Source organism: Bombus fervidus, chromosome 5 (assembly GCF_041682495.2).
Source record: "Bombus fervidus isolate BK054 chromosome 5, iyBomFerv1, whole genome shotgun sequence".
Classification (NCBI taxonomy): Eukaryota; Metazoa; Arthropoda; class Insecta; order Hymenoptera; family Apidae; genus Bombus; species Bombus fervidus.
Genome location: NC_091521.1, coordinates 17,673,210 through 17,694,867, shown reverse-complemented (window position 1 = coordinate 17,694,867; position 21,658 = coordinate 17,673,210). Strand labels below are relative to the sequence as shown.

Genomic DNA, 21,658 nt, shown 5'->3' with positions numbered 1-21,658 from the left:
AAACGAGGTGATTATTGCGACGATGACACGATATATACAGCACAAAATTGATGTGAAGAATGTCTATCGTGTAATGTAATTATGAAGTAATAAAAACAGTGATAGTAAATATTGTACGTGCGTATCTATTGGGAGCTTTTTTATGTCAGGCTAGCATAGAAACAGTAACACAGATCACTACCATTGGTCCGAGATATCAATATGAAACCACACGTGAAAGATATGGCAATCTATTATTTCTACTTCTTCTATACCGTACTTTTCTACTTCGCGACAACTTTTTCCCCCGACGCATCGATGGCAACGATAAACTGTCTTTACGTTTAACAGACCAACCTTCTCATGAAAGTTACGTTATTAAAAATTATCGAAAGATAGACCGTGGCAAGGCAATTTTCCACAGAAGCAAATTTCCAATTTCGCTATCGTAAAAAACTTCTTGGTGATAAAAATGATATTACAGCAAACACGTCTATCGTACGTTTATATATTTAGAGTATTAATTTCGAATTAATGAGAAAATTAGCAGATGAATGAATATACACCGTACTAGTCAAACATTTTACAAGCATACCATTAATTGTACCAATATCGTATTAATTCAATAATTTTATTAATTAATTCGTTAAATTAATCATAAAATTAGCTATTAAATTAATACTAGGAAAATGAATAATTCTTTATCAAAGAGTTTCCTAATGTAAAAAATACTAAAATATATAAAGTTCCAAGTTGACTTCTACTCGAAATTCTCAGATTCTATAGAACACGCGCTACAAATTCCAAATATTTGATCAACACAATTAAGAAAGTGTTTCCAAATTTTTGGTCTATAGTCTATATTCCCAACGTGTACAGTCCTGTCTGACGTTACAGTAGTCAAACTAATCTATATAGGGTGTTATCAAACAGATAACGTTGCCGGAGCTCCTATCTGGTAGCCATATTTTCGATACAATATATAGGTGATCGATATATCCACGTATAGTTCTCAGTAACTGAGAACACGGTATCACGGTTTGGTCGAGGCGTCGATTTCGAAATCGTGGACAATTTCGATCGTCTGTGTCCGTCGGTGAGTCGATACTCGCTTCACGGAAAATTGATTCTTACGTGGTCGACAATTATGCTACGGTTCTTCGTCTCGTAAGGTGTTCGTGCGTCGTTCGAAATATCGAAAAATTAATGAACAAGCCAGGATCAAGCCTGGGTTATATTTCAATGATTTGTTGAAGTGCCGGGTCTGTTGTTTACATTTGTATGAAAAATATCCTTTCGAATGAACTCGTCGCCAAAGATCAGTCGCTTTCGAGGTTGAACGAGAGTCTAAAGCAGAGGGCAAGACTTTCTCGCGAGCTGTCGTACGAATACGAAGCAGGCTCACGATTTAGAAACAGAAAGGCGAAGAGAAACAAAGAGAGAGAAAAAGACAGTTAAAGAAGAGAACGCTGGAAAATGGCAAACGGATACGACGAATGCTACGACGCGTCCTGGCATCTGTTCCCTCCGGATTACGTCGAGGAGGACTATAGGTAAGGATCCTACGAGAAAATCGGTTTATCAAACGATGGAACTTGGTTTGCTTGCTTCCTATAAGAAGCAAGGATCGAGTGGAAACTTTCTTTTTTCAAAGGAAATTTCCTTTAAAAATTGAATCGTAGTTGATGAAAATCGAGGATGAAAAGATCGAAGATATACTCTTCTTCGATATACTCTTTTTCCAAAATCACCTCAGCAACGAACAATATTATCGTTTCGCTATCGCGATGTTGCAGCGAACACCAATTCCCTAGAAAGCTCGAACAATTTCACGATCGACGAGTTTCGAGTTCGAAACGCTGACTCGCAATTAGAAACACGGGGAGCGACCATCCGCGTTACGATTAATCCGAAATTTATGGTGGAAACCAACAGGTGTTGGTACTTGGGCCCTTTCGGTTCTCGCGTGTCTCGTCGTGTAACAAGGCGTACCACTCTATACCGAAGGATTCGCCTAACCAATATGCGTGACTGCTCTTAAACGTTCGCTTCCGGTTTCCGGCGTTATCCGCCTAATCAGATGTACCGATCGATCCCTCAGTACCAATGCCACGATATTACCACATACTATCATCGATATTGTTTACAAAGTGACTCGTGTTCCATCGAATCCAACCATCACAGTAAGTAAGGATTATTTTAGCCACCTAAGCATCGATATCTTAAGATTCAAACTTGAACTGTGCATAATTATCTTTAACTGTGCACAGTTATCATTTGATATAATAACGAGATCGCGGATTTTTATGCACTTATGAGATATTTAGAGGTGCAAAGCGCTTAGAAAGCTCATAATATGCGAAAATATACGAAATATCCAAGATATAATACTTGTCGTAATATTTGGTATATAGAACAATTTTCTACGTAATTTTCATTTTTTTTTTTTTTTCTTCTAATTATATTCATAGAAATACGTATATACAATAAGTACACAAAGTATTTGTACATATCCTCATTCTTCGATAAAACGATTTTTTTTTTTTTTTTTGTCAGATTCTACGTTTCGTTTTTATAGTTCCAAATTTTTATAGTCACGCGAGAAAACTACTAAACGATACGATTTGTCTGCACTCAAATGCTTCTACCTTATCGTATTTTAAGTAAAATCCGCGAAGCTATACGAGAAATCAAGGTAATACTCGTGCAAGAACAAATCATTTTTAAGGTATTACATATTTTTTCATGGCGCCGTTTAATCTCTTTAGATTACGTATTTATAAGTCACATGGAAAATTATGACTCTTGGCAACGTTATCTCGAATTAAAAATCGGTATCTCGCCAGGCACTGATTTGTCAAGTTTATTGCAAAAGCTTCGTATATTACTTGAAATATAGCGGATTGGTGATATTCGGAACAAATTGTAAAGTAAATTTCTCTGGTAAAGTCTTGTTCGATTTTTCCCTTTGAATTTTTCAACTTTGTTGCCAAGACATAACAAATATTCTAAAAATATTTTTAAACGCCACCAATGATCTTCATCGTAGAAAACAGGAATACAAATTAGAATTAAATATGTATTTTAAAATAAAATAACCTAGCCCGTGTGTCTCTAGCTGATCATCTTCGATGACGAATCGATCGAGAGTTCACAGAAGTTGAAAAAGATTTGTAAGGTTTTCGAGTAATGATTACTACGTGATTATTATTATTAAAAATGCGCTTTCGCAATTATAAATATTTGATATACCTATACAACAAGAAATTAACACGATGATAAAAATTATAAAATTAAAAAAATATTCCTAAGGATCATTCTATGGAAAGTGAATTAAGAATCATTCGCATCTCTCAATTACGATCTACAAGCGTACAATGAGATTTGTCTTTCGATCGAGAAGCGATAAGCCTTCGATCTTAATGTTAGATTCGGTCGACACGCGAACTACATTCGTCCGATTGCCACAGTTCGATGCAGGTCGATCGATACGACCACGCGATCCTACTGACGGACGTATTCCACTCTTTTTTTTCTCTTATTGTTCGTCACGTCTCACGTGATTAATGATTAGATACATAAGATAACGCGAAACGATGCCAGAACGCTGTGGAATATTTATTCGCGCATTGTTTCACCAACTGGGAAATTCCTCTTCGATGTTGATCGAAAATTCTTCGATTGTTTTATGCAAGAAAATTATAAGCCTCGAAAGTCGTGTTTCCAGGAATTACGTTCAAATGTTAGATTAAAAATATGTAACTCTGTGGTTTGAAAATTAAAGAGTGATCAGATGAGAAACCAAGGGAACGCGAATAGTTGAAAAATAAAACAGTTAACAATATCCTTTCTGGTAAAAGATTTAACCTTCGTACTTTAAATGCTTAACGAATATTTAATAAACAGTTGGCAAGAGCCATTTAATATTTCAAATTTAATATACGTACGTGTATCAACCTTGTAGGTGTTATCGTTCACGTTCTGATTATTAAAATAATTCAGAGAAATTTTAGCTTCGATAACGTCCTAATGAATTAGTTTAGTTTTATTTGAAAAAAAGGTGTAGTTGCATTTTTCTGATGCATAAAAATGCATAAAATTAGTTGCATATTATGCACCGCCTGATATCATCCTTCGCTTATGACATCTTCTTCTACCCCTAACCCTTTAGAAGATACAGCCTGTTCCAGTTGCGTGGGACACTCTGTATGCATTAGGTTGTCCGGAAAGTGTCTTTCTTTCGCAAACGTGTATTTTACAACGATGCACCTTCGTACAAACGTGAAAGCGAGTCTGTGAAATGTCGCGGTGTTTATCTCAACGGAACAAAATCGATCGTACGTAATTCTACAAATAATATAAAACAAAAAATCATCGTGCGTCTATTATTTCCTCACAAAACGAAAGAAAGTTTTCGGACAACCTAATAGTAACGACTACTAAACAAAAAATCTTCGATCGTCGCACATAAAGCTCCATACACGTACACATAACAGGACGAAGGAGAAAAAGTTATCGAGAGGGACAGAAGTTGTCGAGTGTAGATCAAGGCCAGTATAGAAGAATTACTTTTCCAGAACCTTACCTTCTCTTCTTATGTATAAGATGTCCGACTGACCGAAAAGGCGAATGGAACTTATCCTTGTGCCTGCCTCGAATAACTTCTTAAACGTTTCTTAAACGATAGCAGCGGTAGCTGATCCTTAACGAGCCGTGCACAGTTTGGGTCACGTTTGACCCAGTGGCATTCCACCGCGTCGAAGATAGGGAGAAGTTTTTCTGAAAAAAGGAAAATGCTTTGTGAAAGAGGGTTCCTCGAAAGCCACCCGTCGAGCCACCTACTACTAGACGTACTACGTTCATTCACGACTCCAAGCTCCGTTGATCCATTGTAACTGGTTTCATGAATGAACGTGGAATGTTCGTTTTCCCGCCGTCATTCTCCCCTCTTTGCTTTTTTTCTTTCTTGTCGTCGTTCGTCATCGAGGGTGAAGAGTCTGCTGGTATAGGTACAAGCGAATAGAAAGTGGATTTTCAAGGGTTTTTCGAGAAGGATACCACCAAGGGTACGTTTAGTTGTTGACAAAGTGTTCCAGGGATGAAGAGCGTAGAGTGGACGCGTTAGATTCAAGTTATTTCGAAAGATAAATATACCGAATGCTATATAGCAATGGATAGTGGAGTAGTAGCGTTGTAATAATTATGTCAATAAAAATCAACGTTAATTATCTCGAAAGCGTCTATACAGGTATGTACGTATCTGCGATCGAAACCTGGAAAATTGCAAATTTGATAATTAATAAAATAACATGGAATAATATTCGATCGAGATAATTATGACTCATTGAGAAACGGCACTCGAAAGTTTGAAGAGTGGCAAACCGACTGCAACAGCCGAATTCGACTTTTGAGCGTATCCTCGAATGACCACTTGATACTTGGTCGGTTCACAGAAAGATTCAGGTGTTGAGGCTGTGAAACGTGCCAGGATGAATGGATGTCCCATCCATTTAGCAGATATTTTCAGTATCCTTCATTAACATGACAATATCGGTACCTGTTGGCCACCTGAGGCTCCTGCCACGTTCTTATTTATCGTCAGTACGTGCCAGCGCAACATTTTCCTCTACAATTTCCGATGCCGACGTCTTTTCCTTTCAAACGCTATTTCCGTTTCTCCTTCGCAGTTCAACCCGTCTTTTGTATTTCGTAGATCTGCTTTTATATATGCGAAATCTAAATGTTCAAGTGGTACTAGAGTTTACCAGCTCGACTATCGAAACGGTCACCCTCGAGTGCCGGCTTGAGTGCCTGTTACACGGGGATCGTAAAAATTTTTGAGTATCGTTACTCGTGTACTTGACGACTCGAGTGTTGTCCAATATTGTGAATTTTCATTTCGTATTACAGACTTTTCATTCGATATTATGAATACGCTTGTGTAATACGATTTTCTGTACGAATCCTATTAATCAGAACGTAAATATTCATCCAAACTCTGATTTTTATGAACACCATTGTTCGCAACTGTCTACGGAACACAAATGAAATAGAATCTACATGGAGATTTGTTTTATAAATGTCACGACGAGTACTATATTTTCGATATTTTATTCAAATAGCGTGCAAATGCTTTACGTAGCCACTGTAGGCTATCAATTATTGTAATATTACAAATATAATTAACGACAGACTTTCTTCAATTTTATAGAGACGAATAGAAAATTATCCTTTTACGATTTTCAATCATTTGCAATCTTTATCTGTCTTCTGCATACTAATAATACATTACTAATAATACTTCTACCATACAAATTTCGATACATCGCATGTCGTTTTCTGTTTTCTCAAATATCGTTGTAAAAATTCTATACGTTCTCATTATTCAACGAATTCCAATATCTTTGCTATCCCCTTTCTGTCTTTTAAGTATCAGCGAACAAAAGTTGAGGAACAGTTCCTCGAATTAACAATCTATTGTGTTTCCACGTCGAATATCGCAACAGCAGAGCCATAAACCAACGAAAGCAGTGAAAATTTTTCCAAGAGAGAATGTAGTTCCCAACGAACGATACTGGCGATTTATTGGAAACAACATTAGGTTTAATCGCCTACCAGCTAGCCAAGAAGATTCCCTTCGCTTCTCTCGATATCTTTATCTTTTGCCACGCTTCTTAAAAATCTCCAAAATAATCTCGAATCTTAAACCACTTACAATTCGCACTAGCGCACCAGCAAATCTGGCATAGTCGATTGAGAAGTATCGGCTTAACAAGTGCAAGAGAAACCGGTTTTCTCAAACAGTGGATTAACTGGAAGGTAGGCCATGCACGAGTTAGTTGGACGAGCTACCTTGATTTACCTTAAAATTCCAACCAGAACCTTAAGCACCCAGTTTATCCGATCGGTTCGAGTTAATCAGCGAGGCTAAGAGCTATTGAGAAGATTATCGGAATTTAAACGCTCGAATCTAATCTGTTAATCGATTTCTGCTTCTCTTTTTGGGCTCGTAGGTATTTGGCACAATGTTTATTGAATTTTAAGTATCGAGATGGATGCTAGCTATTTGCATGCACGGTTAAATATAACTTGGCGATCGTAACGTTACAAGAAGCTGATTTTTATATGATAAAAGACACTTTTTTTTATCATCGTTCTGCTATTCGAAAAATTGAATTATCCGATTTCTCTGTAACCAACTAATTCGGATAATCCTGATCCTACCGTATTGGCAGGTAAAAACCCTCGGTATAATAACACTCGATCATCGAAGGGCCACGATAATCCATGCCACGATACCCTTTGGACAATATTCAGCGAAGAAAGCAGGAGGATCGCGCAGCGAGGCCGGTAAAACAATGAGACGCAGACAAATTGGGTTGCGTGCTCGAAACAAGTTGGCACAGCTATCGCCAAACAGTCGTGGGATCCTGGCAAATGTTGCTCGATTGCCCGGCAGCTCGAACTTCTCCAGTATTCTTCTACCTTTTTTTTTTCCTCTCTTGTTTCCCTCGCTCCCTTTCCTTCCATCATTTTCTTCCTCCGTTGCTCTTCCTCCGGCAAAAGTACGCCGACGCTTTGAAGTTTTCAGCGGACTCGGGCGAACAATCATTGGAAAAATCACGAGAGCGTCTCGTTGAATCCGATTCTAACCGAGTTAGAACGGCGCAGCCGTGGAAACGGCAGACGATTCGTGCACGCTCGGCGTCGTCTTCTGGAAAAGAGTTTCGCTGAACACGCGAGAGCTTCTACTCGACGATCCTTGTTCGTGCATGCTGCGGATTGATCTTTATTCTTAATGTTTCGTGACTGTTACCTGTCTCTTTTTACGTCCCTATCTTCTTCTTTCGTTCTTCTCATATTTCTTTCCCCGTAGATACGATATTTATTGGTCTCTGTATGTAATAATCGCAATAAATGCTTTTTAAGCGAACGTTGGAGAATTCTTCGAGTCGTTGTTTCAGAATTGAAATCAGCATCGCGTATCCTCTTGTTTTCAATCGTTCGTAACTTTTAGCTGTTTCTCCTTATATCCTTTCTCTAATTTTGTCTTTTTCTCTCGGCTATATCTTATTACTTCTTTCGCATAACTTGAGATAAACGTTGTATAACGTGGGTTTGAAATTGAAAATATCCTTTGATCTTTTGTTCTACAATAGAAGATTTTTTGGCATAATTTCGATTGGATGCAATATACTGTAAATTGCAATGTTCCTGGATTCTCTTTCTCTTTTAGGCTGGAAACAGGATCGAACAATAAGTTGAATCTTGAAGTCTGTACTTATAAAAACTTGAAACACTGGATAGAAATGTAAGCGTGTAAATCGAGCCTGTCAAAGTAATTTACGATTTTCTGTTCTGGTAACACGAATGATTCACTCCCTTCTATTCACTCGTGAGTATCGATAGCTGTACTTGTAACACTGCCTTAGTCACCATATAAAGCTCAACTTTGCTTTGCTAAAACAGAATATCAACAGTTGCATGGATATTTATTTGTAAACGTTTCGATATCTTAATGAATATCCTACGATATTCCTACACACGTACTTTCGATTCTGATCCCATTGATATCAATTTTTCACGTTAATAACATTCTTAATACCAGTATCGTTAATATCCTTTCCCCGTGTTATCAATCCCAGCATATTTACATTTTTAACATTGATAATATTCTTAATATCAACATCGCCAATATTCTGTCCAGTGTTGACAACATTTTCAATCCCATTGACGCTATCTTAATATCTTAATATCGTTACAACTAGCGATATTTCTGTTTCTAAATACCGATTACGAATACCACTTGCTCTACCATTGAAAAACTACGTACATGAAAAATCTCAGAAACGCGTTAAAATTCTTGAAGATCGGCCGGAAACGAAGCGGTTCGGCGCAAAGATTTTCCAACGGCGATAAATTCGAAAAGGCGAGAGATCATGAGAAAAGTCAGAAAGGTAGGAACCGCCCTCTTCCGTACTTTTTGACTTTTTCGCCGAGCAGGGACCCACGCGATCGCACAAAGCCTGGAACTGAATAAACCGGAAACCCGCTCCATCGTCGCCTCTGTCCCTTTGCCTCTTCTCTTCTCTTCTCTTCGATTCACGCTTTTTCGTCCGTCTCTTTTCGCGTATACGCGCATCATAATATACCTGTATTTATGCGGGTCAGTTTCTACGCGATTTGATACAACCTGCCGGTCTATTATACGTTTCCGGCTCTCGGAAAGGCATTAACAGGATCAATTTGTCGTTCCTTCGAGTACCTTCTACCTGCACAGGTTTTTACGAACAACACGCAGTGGCCTGTGTTTCGAATTGGACAGATTTGGTTACTGTCCAATTGAACTGATATGGTTACCGTCTACGAATAATGGACACTCTTCCTGAAACGAAGAAGAGAAAATGGATGGGTGAAGTCTTCTCTTGGGAATAAAACTGTTGATGGTTTTCGCGACCAGATTCTGCGAAGATTTGTGAACAATTCGATCGATGGTTGTTATTTATGGACAACGAAGAAGAGTGAATCTTTCTGAGAGAAATAGGAAACAGTTTCTCTGTTGAATATTAATATTAATATTAATAATTATTAGATTTCGGTGAACGAGGATCGAAAGATAACTTGCGAATAATCTCGTCGATGATTATTACCAACAACAAAGGTTAGGTATTTTTGAAAGGAAGAATAATCCGAGTAGAAGCGATATGATACAACCTGCCGGTCTATTATACGTTTCCGGCTCTCGAAAAAGCATTAACAGGATCAATTTGTCGTTCCTTCGAGTACCTTCTACCTGCACAGGTTTTTACGAACAGCACGCAGTCGCCTGTGTTTCGAATTGGACAGATTTGGTTACTGTCCAATTGAACTGATATGGTTACCGTCTACGAATAATGGACACTCTTCCTGAAACGAAGAAGAGAAAATGGATGGGTGAAGTCTTCTCTTGGGAATAAAACTGTTGATGGTTTTCGCGACCACATTCTGCGAAGATTTGTGAACAATTCGATCGATGGTTGTTATTTATGGACAACGAAGAAGAGTGAATCTTTCTGAGAGAAATAGGAAACAGTTTCTCTGTTGAATATTAATATTAATATTAATAATTATTAGATTTCGATGAACGAGGATCGAAAGATAATTTGTAAATAATCTCGTCGATGATTATTACCAACAACAAAGGTTAGGTATTTTTGAAAGGAAGAATAATCCGAGTAGAAGCGATATGATACAACCTGCCGGTCTATTATACGTTTCTGGCTCTCGGAAAGGCATTAACAGGATCAATTTGTCGTTCCTTCGAGTACCTTCTACCTGTACAGGTTTTTACGAACAGCACGCAGTGGCCTGTGTTTCGAATTGCACAGATTTCCTTAGGCGTATGATTTGCGATTGGGACTTTGAAGCGAAATTATGGCTGATTCCCGTGTATAGTAAAAAAATAAGAAACGATATTGTGAAGAAGTTGAGGTATTTCGTGAATTTGAGACCGAGTCGGGACAATTGTAAAAATTGGAGAACTGATTAGTTTGTGACTTGAACCGTTTAACCTTTGAGTTTACCAGCAAATAAAATCAAACAAGACGATGGACAAAAGAATGATTAAAAGTGGCATACGAAGGATTATCGTAATTCTCATTCTATATATTCTCAGTACGTTGTTAAAAGTTATCCTCGTTGAAGTATATTAAAATATATATATATTAGGACAGTACATAATAGGATATCATTAGATATTGTAACGTTATTTTCTGAAATTACGATATTAGGAAGATCGAAAGATTATGGGAAATATTCTTTTATATTCTTCAATAAACCATTTGTGTTCTTACATTGAGCAATGAAATTAGTATAATCCCTACTTCAATGACTTTATCGATCTAACAAATACTCTACTTTAAGTTATCTCAAAACCTGTATACTATCCGAACCAGCTCAAAGCATGACCTGATTATCCAGAGTAATCCACGTTAGAAAATAATCGCGTTAAACGTTCGATCATCGATTTCCAAATCTCATACATCGAGAATTTGATAGCCATCGATATCGTAAACATTATTATTTATATATTTAATGCTCGATATCTATGAACCAATCGTAATATTTTTTATTCACAGAAATTGACAAAGTACGGATATAATTCTTCTGTTCATCACTACTTCCATACTATTAAATAACGTACTATCGTAATATCAACGTAACGTCGAAAATCACGCGTAGTTCTAAGAATCGATAACAGGGAAAGATCAAAACCTCCGTATTTGCATTTGTTATTCGGACGCGTCGATTTTTCCACGTTTCGTAATATCAGCCACCAGGAAGCCGTGTCAGACCTTCAACGGCATAAACTACGTAACGATCGTGACTACGCCCGAGGACGCTTCTAACCCACTTTCGACTATCGACACACACGGTATCGTTGCAGTATAAATACAGAAAGAAAACGAACCGTGAAGGAAGTGGCCTAAAATTGACAAAAGAGAGACAAAGAGGAAGAAAAAATCGAAATGACACGGTAAAAGCACCGCTAATGCCCTTTCACATTAACACTCGACGCAAAGTATGCTCTCGGTGTAAAAAGCCCTGATCGATGGAGCGACGCGATTGGTGGAGCCGCGACGAGGGTTAAAATCAACCCCCTAGACACTTCTCAGGGCCGATCCTCTAGAAACTAGCGTCCGATTGGTCCACACGAGGCTCCACCCCTTCGATGAAAATTTACCTCTAGCGCCTCTGGACAGTCTATTCTCGTTTACGAGCGTTTGCTCGAGCGTTTCGCAATTTCAATAAATTTTCATTCCAGCTTCTGTTACGTTGCACTCTTCGGTCTCAAAAGTAGACGGCCGGCTGCACGCTGCTTTCACCGATTAAGCGGTGGATTTTTAGACAGGTTGACCTATTTGCTTTTGGCCTGAGTATATTTGTTTTTGAAACGAGTAAACATTTCGGTCGATGACCATAGAAGGCGATTTCGTGGGTTTTCAGAATTTTCAGGAACGTTGGATCGAACATCGTTTAATTAGTTCGGTAGATCGAATGTTTTAATCGTTTCGTTTTCTGCGACAATTTTCATAATCGCGTGTTTGTAAGCAACCACGTAAGAAGGATATTCAAACAACTGGGAAACTATAGAAAACTAGTTTCCTCTGAAAAGTATTTCTCGAAGCTGCGGATACAAACCTGCGCAAATCTTCAAAGAAGCTTGTCCTTTCGAGCCACCCCTTTCCACCTGAAATCCCCATGGCCGTAATGGTACAGTTAGAATGTTTCTCTCTCCTAGATTGATTTCTATGCTGTCCGCTCGAAAGAACGGTCTACTACGTTCGCTGGAAAATTCAGCCAGCTAATTCTCTTGGCTGACAGAGAGGGGTGGACTGTCGTGCGACTCGGGCCGGAGGGTGAGCTCGCCAATCCCCGCCCCTGAAACGAAGATCCGCCCTCGGCTTCGAGGGTGCTTGACGAGCGAAACTGTACGGAGGTAGGGAACACTAGCCGTCAAGTGCTCGTCGAGGACACTCAAAAAGTACAAGGAGAGTCCTTCAGCCTAGACCAAGTCGAATCGCGTCTACCCGTTTCTTCCGATCTTCTCCATCTCCTCGATACAAAATGAACGTGACGCGAGTTGCCGCGATGTTTCCTCGAGTTCCCGGTTCTCGCGACAATGCCGCGGAACGTTTAAAACTTTCAAACGTCGTTGCTTGAAAGCATAGCGGAGTGTCGTCTAGGATCTAAACTAACTCGCGAGTGTTCGTGAAACGAACGATGAACCACGAAGAACCGTTAAATTGGAAGACAATGGTCGGGTGTGCGAGTGAACTGATCGTTTGAACGACGACCGATTCGGAGTGATTTGGGGAAGTGATATTTAAACAAGTTGGAGTAGAGAAAGGGGACGAGAGTAAGCAGAAGGTAGGAGAGAGTTTTAGAAAAGAAAATCGAACGGGAAGAGGGGTTTTAAAAGTTAAAAGAGACGGGAAAAAGGGAGTAATAGAAAAAGAGTGAACGAGTGTGCGAGAACCACGAGGACATTAACATGTACTGACGCCACTACTAACATCTTCTCGACCTTTCAAAATGGCGGACAAGAATAAGATTCTACCCTGGCCGCTGCTATCCTATCCGACCAGTCTCTTGAATCACGTCTGGTACAGCCAGATCGCTTTCAATAATAGGTAAACGAACTAGATGAAAAAGAAGAAGAAAAAAAAAAAGATACATAGCGAATATATCACGTGTACGAAGCTTATTTTGCCAACACTGCCACCCTGCCTTCCTCGCCTTCTCCGAGTAGAGTAGAATTCGATCGTCCGATCAGACCCTTACGCGGTATCCTTGCAGAATTTCGCATGCTCCAACGAGGATCCTCGTGAAACGAGATTTCGATGAAATAATTTAGAGAAGAGAAGGTAGCAGAGTTGCTTCGGTTGGCTGAATAGACAAGTTTTTCTTGCAAAGTGTCACGTAGATTTTTAGTTGGATTTGTGGTAGAATTTTATTTTGGTACGTGAACGCGGTAAATGTTAGGTTTCTTGGGAAATTGGAGGAATTTAGTATATATCGAAATTAGAAGAATGGTGATTTGTTCGTCAACTATTATGTAATGAAAAAAATAAGCAAACGTTATCTGCGGTTGGTTTACAATTTTTTTTTAAAAACGTAACAGAGTTCGAAAATGGCCCGAGATAGAGGAAAAAGTCCCTCGATAATATTATCGGTAATTATTTATTGTCTCGTAATCGAAAGGAGATCTTGATGGCCCTCGAATTCTTCCACGTGGCTCCGGTGACATGTATCGAAGCTTATCGAGCACTCGTTCGATTATCGACATCCCTGATTAACTTTTATAACGCGCATGGTTTCATCGATCAACTTTTCGTTGCAAAACAGCCGACAACGAGCAATAAAGAGAAAATCGAGAATTCTTTGGTAGAAACTTTAAAAATATTGTCACGCTTAATTGGAATCGCCGGTGACTTCGATGCTGCAACTTCCATTTTAATTGCTAGCGAACGAACAGTTTTAGGAGCGAAAAGTAACGCCAATTAGTTTCTTCTTCGACCAAGTTCCCGCTTCAAAATTTCCAGCGACTGTTTCATTTTCGAACGCGAGTTCCATCGAAGTTTCCACGAACTTTTTTCATTAGTTTCGTGATTTCGGTATTCGTTCTGGCAAGTAGAAGGAAGTTTAGTTATTTAGAGGAAACGGAAATTCTTCCGCTTGGGATTTAACTTTCTCGTTTTCTTCGACCAAAGTGGAAACTTCTATGTCAGTTGGGAATTCTGCTACAAGTTCGAACGAAAAGCATAAAGAAACGGTATATTACCGTAAATCCGAGACTCTGGTTTTTCTATCGCGAAGATGAAATTTGTTTACAAAGCGCGATCTTTTATTTAAGCGAAAATTTGTATCTATTTCGAAAAATGTTTTCACCTTTCAAAAATCCTATCTTTCCGCGTATCTTTGTGTAATGAGCGCTTTAACGGTCGCATTGCGCCACCGTACAAGTTTGTAGTTGTAAGAACGAAAGTTAACGATCTAATCCTGAAACTTGCCAACACCGAAGATCGATAATCCTGGAAATTTCTATACAACGCGATATCAAAACGCTCTGATATCTTTATCCTTATCAGACTTTTTAAATCTCCTTTTTCTTAAAACACCAGCAAATCTCCGATATGGAGAAACAGCGTGGTGAACAGGCGTCGATTAAGAAAATTTTCTGATGGCTTTTTGAATCAGGAAAGTGGCCGAACGTGTTGCGATAATAGGTGGGTTTGGCTTAAACTAGAAGGCCAAAAATTCGTTTCTATGCCGGAAGACAGGTTGTTTGGCAGCAAAGCTGCAGGTATCCAGTCTTTTGATGGCACAGGACGCGTCTAATCGGGTCTTAAGCGTCTCCTGCTGGCTTCTTGATGCTTTTCGCGCCGCAGGAAAACTTGGAAAATTGGATTGATTCCGCTGAAAAGCGACCTTCGTGCCCGACTTCTCGACTCGCAACAGCCTTTCGTTTAAACTAAATCCACGACCCTAAGTCTCGATCCTATTATTTCGACCGATAGATTTATTTTTCTATGATTTTACAAATTCTACTTACATTTTCTTTCATTTCATTTTTTCGAGGTAATTGTTTCCTTCTGTTTCGGAGTAGATTTACACGCTAACTGTAGTTGTACACGTGTATTTAGATGAGAAATATATGCAAATAGGTAGATGCTCGATCAGTGTAATCCTGTCGGCTGAGACGAATATTTTCCATGTTTTCTAACGGTTTTTCCTTTTGGTTGTGCTGTTGCAGAATATTGGAGAGCATCAAGATGCCCAGGACAAGTTTTCACATACATGACATCCTGCAGCTTGATTCTAAACCGTCCCAGGAAGAAACGGAGGTACAAGGTAAGAACAAGTATAATTTTTCTAATCTTCTATAGCCAAGTTGTTTCTCTGTTAAATCTCGATCGTACAAGAATCGATTAATACTCGTATTTTACGCTATCGGTTTCCATTAAAATCAATCGACTTTGCGATAGGATCCGTCGATTGCTAGACGATCTAGTTCTTTCCTTAGAAATTTCCTTTGAAAATTTAAAAATTTCACCCGTTAAATATGAATTAGATTTGTTTTATCTGCAAATGTCGCACGTATAATTTCATTCTTAGTTTTAAAAAGTTGGAAATTTCAATTATATCGTTTTATCAATTAAATTCTCTGATAAATTAACTTGGCTCAAATTTCCAACAAAATAGAATTGCAAATTTAAAGTTAGATGCAATCGATGTTAAAGACTTGGATCCTGAAAATTCTCGTTACAGGTAGTACCACGGTGCTACCGACCACGAACGATGTTCCGTCGGCGTATCAACAGTTTTTCGAACACACGACGGCCATGTTACAGCCCGCGATATACGCGAACTTGAACAGAGGCACCCTACCACCCCCGCCACCTGGTTTACTGGGATGGCCGACTGGTCCAACGTTACCAACCACGTTACCTCAGCCTCTGGAGGAAGTTAATGGTGAGTGAGAAGAAAGAAGGCATCACGAATCGTTGCAAATCACCGATACAGAGATTAAAAGAGATTGGCGATGAGTGGACTGCGGCTGTTTATGCATTTATGGAAAATTGAAATACCTATGCGTAGAAAAATGCATAGGATTCGTATAATACGAAATATTCAAAGTATCTGTCGTAGTATTCAGAGAATGAATCTCTACTTAGGATCTATATATATATATTTTTTTGTATTCACAAGAAATTTGCATAAATATCCGTAGTTTAGTTTAGTTCGTAGTTTAATTAACATCATAGTTCAGTTCATCGTGCACAATTATAACGCCATTCCTTAGGATATCCTGTATATTTTTCCTGATTTTGTTCTCAAATTCTTCTATATGTCTCATTTACAGAGAAAATGTCTCTATTTACGAATAATAAAAAATTAACTTTATCCGCGAGTTTGATAAATTATGGCAATCTTTGTGTCCGAAGCTCTCACTGATTCGCACGTCTCACACACATTTTACCAACGTTCTTGTGCTTTTGCCGTCCAAATCGACCAAAGAATACTTCTAAGAGGCAGTGTATAACGTAGGAAGAAGGGGCTGTATCGAAACCCTTATTTATTTAACACCCTACAATTGGCCCGCGTCGGCTAAGCAGGATCTAATGGTCCTATAAAAGATCCTTGTGGGTCCTGTGCACCGATTGGCCAATACAAGAAGACAGATGTCCCTTCGAGGACAGATGCGTGTAGTCCTGTAGGCCCTCGATGAATCGAAATTGTCACGCCCAAAAAATCCACCGGTAGCCTATCGACTCTTTTCACCTTTTCTCCTTATCTTCCCTTCGTTTTATTCCTTTTATATCCTCATCCCCTTTTTTTCGTTGAACATTCGTGGAACCGAGAAATCGTGCATTTCACCCCTTTAAACGCGAAAGACGTGGTTCCGATCAGGTAGCGAATTTGCTGGAATTCTCGATGTTTTTACGCGGTATATATTTCTCTTGCGAAAAACGATCGTTTAGATTGATTTTTATAAATTGAAAAATTTCCTTGAGAAATATCGAACGAGACCTATGGTTAATCGTTTACTTGCACCTTATCCTTGCCAGGATTACCATAAAACGCTCTAAATTCTGACTCTTAGTAAAATAGTTTGACAAGAATCGCAAGTTTCGTCACAATTGACAATCGTATGTAACGATTGAAAATTTCTGACGCGAAAGGGAAATTTGATGCTGGTAGTAGATACTACCTTTAAAATTAGGGCTTAATTAATCGCAGAATCGTTCTTTTCGAAGATGTTAACGTCTCCGTAACGAGGAATGTCTAATTGAAATCACGACGAGACTGCGACTACAGCCTAATCTCCCATGAAAATGATACAGTCGGTCCCATGGGGTGCAATAGGGTATCAAACAGGCTCTATATTGCTTCACACTCACCCCAACCAGGCTTACGGGTCTTTCACAAAAGCGTATTGTATGTTCACGAATCCAGGGACCTCGTAGTTGTACATTAAATTAGCGTGTCTCTAGGCCACCGTGGTATTTGCTACTTTAGCCGAAGATTAATCAAAATATTGTTGGATTAAATGGCGAACAGACCGAGTATACTAAATTCTGGTCTATATGGTTCCTTTATTTCTAATTTCTAATCCAAGTTTCGTCGTTTCTTATTATATATTTATTTTTCAGAATTTTACAATTAACAGCAGCTTAATAATTAGTCAAATCTTCCGCTTGTGTTTCATCCGAGAGTACTTTTATTGTATCTCGAACATTTCCTACTATTTCTAATCCAAGTTTCGTTGTCTTTTATTACATATTTATTTTTTAGAATTTCACAATTAACAGCAGCTCAACAATTAGTCAAATCTTCCGCTTGTGTTTCATCCGAGAGTACTTTTATTGTATCTCGAACATTTCCTACTATTTCTAATCCAAGTTTCGTTGTCTTTTATTACATATTTATTTTTTAGAATTTTACAATTAACAGCAGCTTAACAATTAGTCAAATCTTCCGCTTGTGTTTCATCCGAGAGTACTTTTATTGTATCTCGAACATTTCCTACTATTCCTAATCCAAGTTTCGTCGTTTCTTATTATATATTCATTTTTTAGAATTTTACAATTAACAGCAGCTTAATAATTAGTCAAATCTTCCGCTTGTGTTTCATCCGAGAGTACTTTTATTGTATCTCGAACATTTCCTACTATTCCTAATCCAAGTTTCGTCGTTTCTTATTATATATTTATTTTTTAGAATTTTACAATTAACAGCAGCTTAATAATTAGTCAAATCTTCCGCTTTTGTTTCAACCGAGAGTACTTTTATTGTATCTCGAACATTTCCTACTATTCCTAATCCAAGTTTCGTCGTTTCTTATTATATATTCATTTTTTAGAATTTTACAATTAACAGCAGCTTAATAATTAGTCAAATCTTCCGCTTTTGTTTCAACCGAGAGTACTTTTATTGTATCTCGAACATTTCCTACTATTCCTAATCCAAGTTTCGTCGTTTCTTATTATATATTCATTTTTTAGAATTTTACAATTAACAGCAGCTTAACAATTAGTCAAATCTTCCGCTTTTGTTTCAACCGAGAGTACTTTTATTGTATCTCGAACATTTCCTACTGTTTGCAATGTTTAATAGTTGGCAGAGCAACTTCGCTGGACGAGCGATCGATCGATTTATATTGTTTCCTTGCAAATGAAATATCGTAGTAGTCATCGTCGGCAAGACATCGTAGGTTCGTTCGCTTAATTTATCCTGATGCATTTAAATAAGCTACGTATGTACGTCGTCTGAACGATGAGCAAACACTCGTTAACAAGACTCGAGAAGATCGATACAGGCTCGCATCTGCCTGCAATCAGCGTTAGGAGTTAAGGGTAGTAAAAAATGCAGCTGTAGTAATATTTCAGTCATTCTAACGATGATTCTTTCCAAGCGATGTTTATTCATTTTTGAGGAACTAAAACGAAATTGACTTCGAACTCCGGGTAAAGACGTAGTAATGACTAAATATCGGAAAAGTAACATATACGAGTAACTGTCAGAGACATAGAAATTATACGATTTTGTCAAAACATCTTTTAAACGATTATGATTGTACAGAAGTTAGAAAAATACTAGATCAGTAGAAAAGCATTTACAGCTCTTTAATCTACTAACTTTTCAATCGAGAGACGAGAAATTATAATTCATTCTGGTATATAGATACTTATTTGACTTGGTATCCGATCAATTCTACAAGATCAGTGCACAAATTCCAATTGCTTGTTTTTAAAATTCCGTCCAAGTTCAACCCATTCTCATCGCTCAATCTTCCAAACACTTTTCACGAAATTCGGCGGAACGTCGAATTTTCTTACAATTAAAATATAGAATTTCGTAACGTTCGTTGATCGATCAAAATTCGCTTTACCAGCTAATTCGACCGAACAAAAACTCCCACGAGAAACATACGTTCAACTTGGAAAGTAATATCGCGATGTTCAAAATTGCAGTGTTGCAGCAGCCGGACTCAACGAGCCCGACGATTTCGGATCTTTCGTTCCCGCCGAAACAGGAGACAAACCACGAGTGTAAGGAGGAGGAGTCCGCTGATTTCGAAGACGAGCAGCAGGCAAACGAGGCGCAACCACACGAGACGGAGCACAAGAAACGAAAAAGACGAGTGTTGTTCTCGAAAGCGCAAACGTTCGAGCTCGAGAGGCGTTTTCGACAACAGAGATACTTGAGCGCGCCGGAAAGAGAGCATCTGGCGTCGATCATTCGACTGACGCCCACGCAGGTGAAAATTTGGTTTCAGAACCACAGGTACAAGACAAAACGAGCAGCCACTGAAAGGGTAGAGGCCAGTGGAAGTGGATGTTCACCGAGAAGAGTCGCGGTTCCATTGTTGATTAAGGATGGAAAACCTTGTCAGTCGAAATTAATGGAACCTACCACGTATCCAAGCACTGGCCAAGTTCCTATGCCTCCGTACATGCAAAAGCCATACTGGTGGTAAAAGAAGCAACGGTGAACTGTTAAACGCAATCGTCAAATGAATTGCCAATCAATTTCGTCGTGGACTATTGCTAGACTATTGGACGTTGTTGGTACTGGGATATCTGAGGGATTGTTGGGAAATGGGAAATCGGGATAATCGTTATTGGGGTAGGTTTATCCGCAGGTTTGTGGACAAAACGGTCGAAGATTGTTATTGTTAAGTGATTAGATTCCGGTGATGCAAGATGAAATATGGTTACCGTCTACGAATAATGGACGCTTTTCCTGAAACGAAGAAGAGAAAATGGATGGGTGATGTCTTCTCTTGTGAATAAAACTGTTGATGGTTTTCGCGACCGGATTTTGCAAAGATTTGTGAACAATTCGATCGATGGTTGTTATTTATGGACAACGAAGAAGAGTGAATCTTTCTGAGAGGAATAGGACACAGAGTTTCTCTATTGAATATTAATATTAATATTAATAATTATTAGATTTCGATGAACGAGGATCGGAAGATAACTTGTAAATAATCTCGTCGATGATTATTACCAACAACAAAGGCTAGATATTTTTGAAAGGAAGAATAATCCGAGTAGAAGCGATTTGATACAACCTGCCGGTCTATTATACGTTTCCGGCTCTCGGAAAAGCATTAACAAGATCAATTTGTCGTTCCTTCGAGTACTTTCTACCTGTACAGATTTTTACGAACAGCACGCAGTCGCCTGTGTTTCGAATTGGACAGATTTGGTTACTGTCCAATTGGACTGATATGGTTACCGTCTTCGAATAATGGACACTCTTCCCGAAACGAAGAAGAGAAAACGGATGGGTGAAGTCTTCTCTTGTGAATAAAACTGTTGATGGTTTTCGCGACCGGATTCTTTGAAGATTTGTGAACAATTCGATCGATGGTTGTTATTTATGGACAACGAAGAAGAGTGAATCTTTCTGAGAGGAATAGGAAACAGTTTCTCTGTTGAATATTAATATTAATATTAATAATTATTAGATTTCGATGAACGAGGATCGAAAGATAACTTGCGAATAATCTCGTCGATGATTATTACCAACAACAAAGGTTAGATATTTTTGAAAGGAAGAATAATCTGAGTAGAATCGGCGACTGTAGCAACCGAACGTAGAACACGAGTTAACGAATAATTTATCGATCATTGACGAACAGGCACATCCAAAACCGGAAAAGTATCTTAAAACCACAGTCAACAACGGATTAAGTGCTTCGTAAACAATATCTTAACTCAAAAAGTTCAGTTCTTAAAAAGGACAAGTGATAATCGAAGAATCTTAAAGTAATATATACCGGTAAACATCGACGATAAAAATCGGTTACGAACAAGTCAATAGAACGGTGTTATCAATAATTTCCAGAATACGGAGAATGCAAATTGACCAAGAAAAAATCAGTGAGATGTTGTGGATCGAAGAAAAAAAAAAAAGAAAAACACGAAGTTGGCATCTGAAGGATAACTTTAAGAAAAACCAAAATCTTGGAACTCTAAAGTGAATTCCGATGGGAAACAAACGTTACCGTTACCCTTCGTAGTAAGATTATCAAGAATGAAACGTATTATTAGCGTAGGTGTCGTTAACAGTAACGAAGAGTGTGTTGTCTACGAAACTTCGAGGATATTCGTGTTCTCGTTGTTAG

At 38.4% G+C, this 21,658-nt stretch overlaps 1 protein-coding gene across 2 annotated transcripts; it reads left to right on the top strand.

The window, feature by feature from the left end:
• The first annotated feature begins 986 nt into the window (after positions 1-986).
• LOC139987278 (uncharacterized) lies at positions 987-20,582 on the top strand. Of its 2 annotated transcripts, none has more exons than XM_072003357.1 (4): positions 987-1,532; positions 15,275-15,372; positions 15,790-15,993; positions 19,497-20,582. In XM_072003357.1, the coding sequence occupies exons 1-4, from the start codon at positions 1,456-1,458 to the stop codon at positions 20,000-20,002; spliced, it is 885 nt and encodes a 294-aa protein (XP_071859458.1). In that variant the 5' UTR covers positions 987-1,455; the 3' UTR covers positions 20,003-20,582. The 2 variants fall into 2 exon arrangements, with proteins under 2 accessions (XP_071859458.1, XP_071859459.1); XM_072003358.1 differs by lacking the exon at positions 987-1,532 and adding an exon at positions 12,171-13,151.
• Positions 20,583-21,658: the final 1,076 nt, after the last annotated feature.